The sequence below is a fragment of the Protopterus annectens genome, chromosome 5.part1 (assembly GCF_019279795.1).
Source record: "Protopterus annectens isolate FY-2018-M chromosome 5.part1, PAN1.0, whole genome shotgun sequence".
In the NCBI taxonomy this organism is placed as follows: domain Eukaryota; kingdom Metazoa; phylum Chordata; order Ceratodontiformes; family Protopteridae; genus Protopterus; species Protopterus annectens.
Genome location: NC_056736.1, coordinates 82,534,248 through 82,536,402, shown reverse-complemented (window position 1 = coordinate 82,536,402; position 2,155 = coordinate 82,534,248). Strand labels below are relative to the sequence as shown.

General features: G+C 45.6%; 1 protein-coding gene across 1 annotated transcript; it reads left to right on the top strand.

Moving 5' to 3' along the window:
- Positions 1–265: 265 nt before the first annotated feature.
- Positions 266–1,618, top strand: KCTD12 (potassium channel tetramerization domain containing 12). Its single transcript, XM_044072900.1, has one exon. It carries the CDS (start codon positions 474–476, stop codon positions 1,380–1,382), a length of 909 nt encoding a protein of 302 aa, XP_043928835.1. The 5' UTR covers positions 266–473; the 3' UTR covers positions 1,383–1,618.
- Positions 1,619–2,155: the final 537 nt, after the last annotated feature.

The window sequence follows — 2,155 nt, the reverse complement described above, 5'->3', positions numbered from 1 at the left end:
AATGCAGTAATTTTGATTTAGTATCAGGTCTCCGTTGATTTTGCTTCATTGTGTGTGTGTGTGTGTGTGTGTGTGTGTGTGTGTGTGCGCGCGCGCCTCCTTTCTTAACAGCTCCCACCTCTCTGCATTTAGTTTTGTGACATATGTGACCATATAGTGAACAGATAATCCAGTTGTTTGGACTTCTCTCTCAGATAGTTTACTCAGACTTGAATAAAGGAGGTTCGGGGACAGACTTTGGCAGGGGGCAGTCCTAGCTCACATACTTCGTTTCAGAGCTCACATTTCCCTCCTACCATCGCAGTTCAAGCACAACCCTCCATAAAACCGTCAGTTAGGGCAGGGCTACTTCACACGTCTATCTTTTGGTCCTGTAGGTAACATCTTCACAGACTGAGCAGGAACAGAACTGCAAACAAACTTTGACGGTCTCGAACTTTGTCCGTCCGTCCGATACTGCATTCGTCTTCAGCATGGCCCTGGCTGACAACAAAGGATCGGGCTTGTCCAGTGGAGATGCTGGGGCCCTGGGGTTCCCCGAGATCGTGGAGCTTAACGTTGGGGGTCAAGTCTATGTCACTCGCTACGGTACACTGGTGGCTGTGCGGGACTCGCTGCTCTGGCATATGTTCACCCAGAAAAAAGCTAAGGAGCTAGCCCGAGACAGCAAGGGGCGATATTTTCTCGACCGAGATGGTTTCCTGTTCCGTTACATCTTGGACTACCTGCGGGACCTGAAGCTTGTGCTACCTGACTACTTCCCTGAACGCAGTCGCCTGCAGAGGGAAGCACAGTTTTTCCAGCTCCCTGAGCTTGTCAAGTGTTTAAACCCTCTTATCAGCAAGGAAAACTCGATCACGGAAGAAGGGGTCTTCAGTTGCGCTAGCGACCCCGAACAAGAACTTCAGGGGATGGGAGGTGCAGGAATTTCTGTTGCTACTATTGATATGTCCCGAGTGGCTTTATCACCTGCTAGTAGCCCTGGATCGATTGCTCCCACACCACAATCTCTGGAAACTAGGAGGTCAGGCTACATCACCGTCGGATACAGGGGCTCTTACACTATTGGCAGAGACATACAGGCAGATGCCAAATTCCGTAGGGTTGCCCGCATCACAGTTTGCGGAAAAACCTCATTAGCCAAAGAAGTATTTGGGGATACCCTAAACGAGAGCCGGGACCCTGATCGCCCCCCTGAAAGATACACTTGCCGTTACTATCTGAAATTTAATTTTTTGGAGCAAGCATTTGATAAACTGGCTGAAGCTGGCTTCCAGATGGTGGCCTGCAGCTCAACTGGAACATGTGCTTTTGCCAGTAATGACCAAAGTGAAGACAAAGTATGGACCAGCTACACCGAATATGTTTTCTGCAGACAATGAACAAGATGTAAATTCCGCCCCAGTGTGGATTTCTGCTGAAACCTAACATAGCATATTGGATTACGTATTTTACACTATGTCTGCCAGTTGGCACTTTGTGGTGAAGACAAAACAGAGGCGGGGACCTTTAAAGCTTCAAAATAGAGTTCCAACTAGAATCTTTTCTTTCTTACTTTCGTCAATCCCCCACGATATATGTAAGACAACAGACATCATAATGCATTATGTATTTGAAATGTGACTTTTTGCAGGTCAGTAAGCAGAGGTTAGTTTACTGCCTTGCTGACCAAACTGTGTAATAAGGACCCCTTTGCGCAGTTGGCTCCTGTTGGCTGTTAAGCGATGGGTGGCTATAATCGCTTATTAATTGCAATATGTGCCGTTGACATTTAATGAATACTTTCATGTTTGTATGGTAACGTTTTAAATTCCCATTTTTATCAATTAGCCCCCCATGTAAATTCGTATAAAACATGCAAGCATTTTAAAGGGACTTTCTGGAGGTGTTCAGAATTGCAGTTTTGACATATTAACTTTCTGTCACACCGGTTTAAATGGCTAATCTCCGGGTGAAACTATGTAGAAAGTACAGCTTAAAGTAAAATTTTAGATAGGGGGTCTTGGCATAACTTCAGTAAAAGAAGCAACACCTACGTCATGCCAAATTAGATACATTTAAATAGAGCTGTAGCCACTCTGCAATGCTAGTAATCGGTTACTTCATTGAGTTTTGGCCCCCACCCCAAAGTCTTTGTTTTGTGTTATGCTGGTGG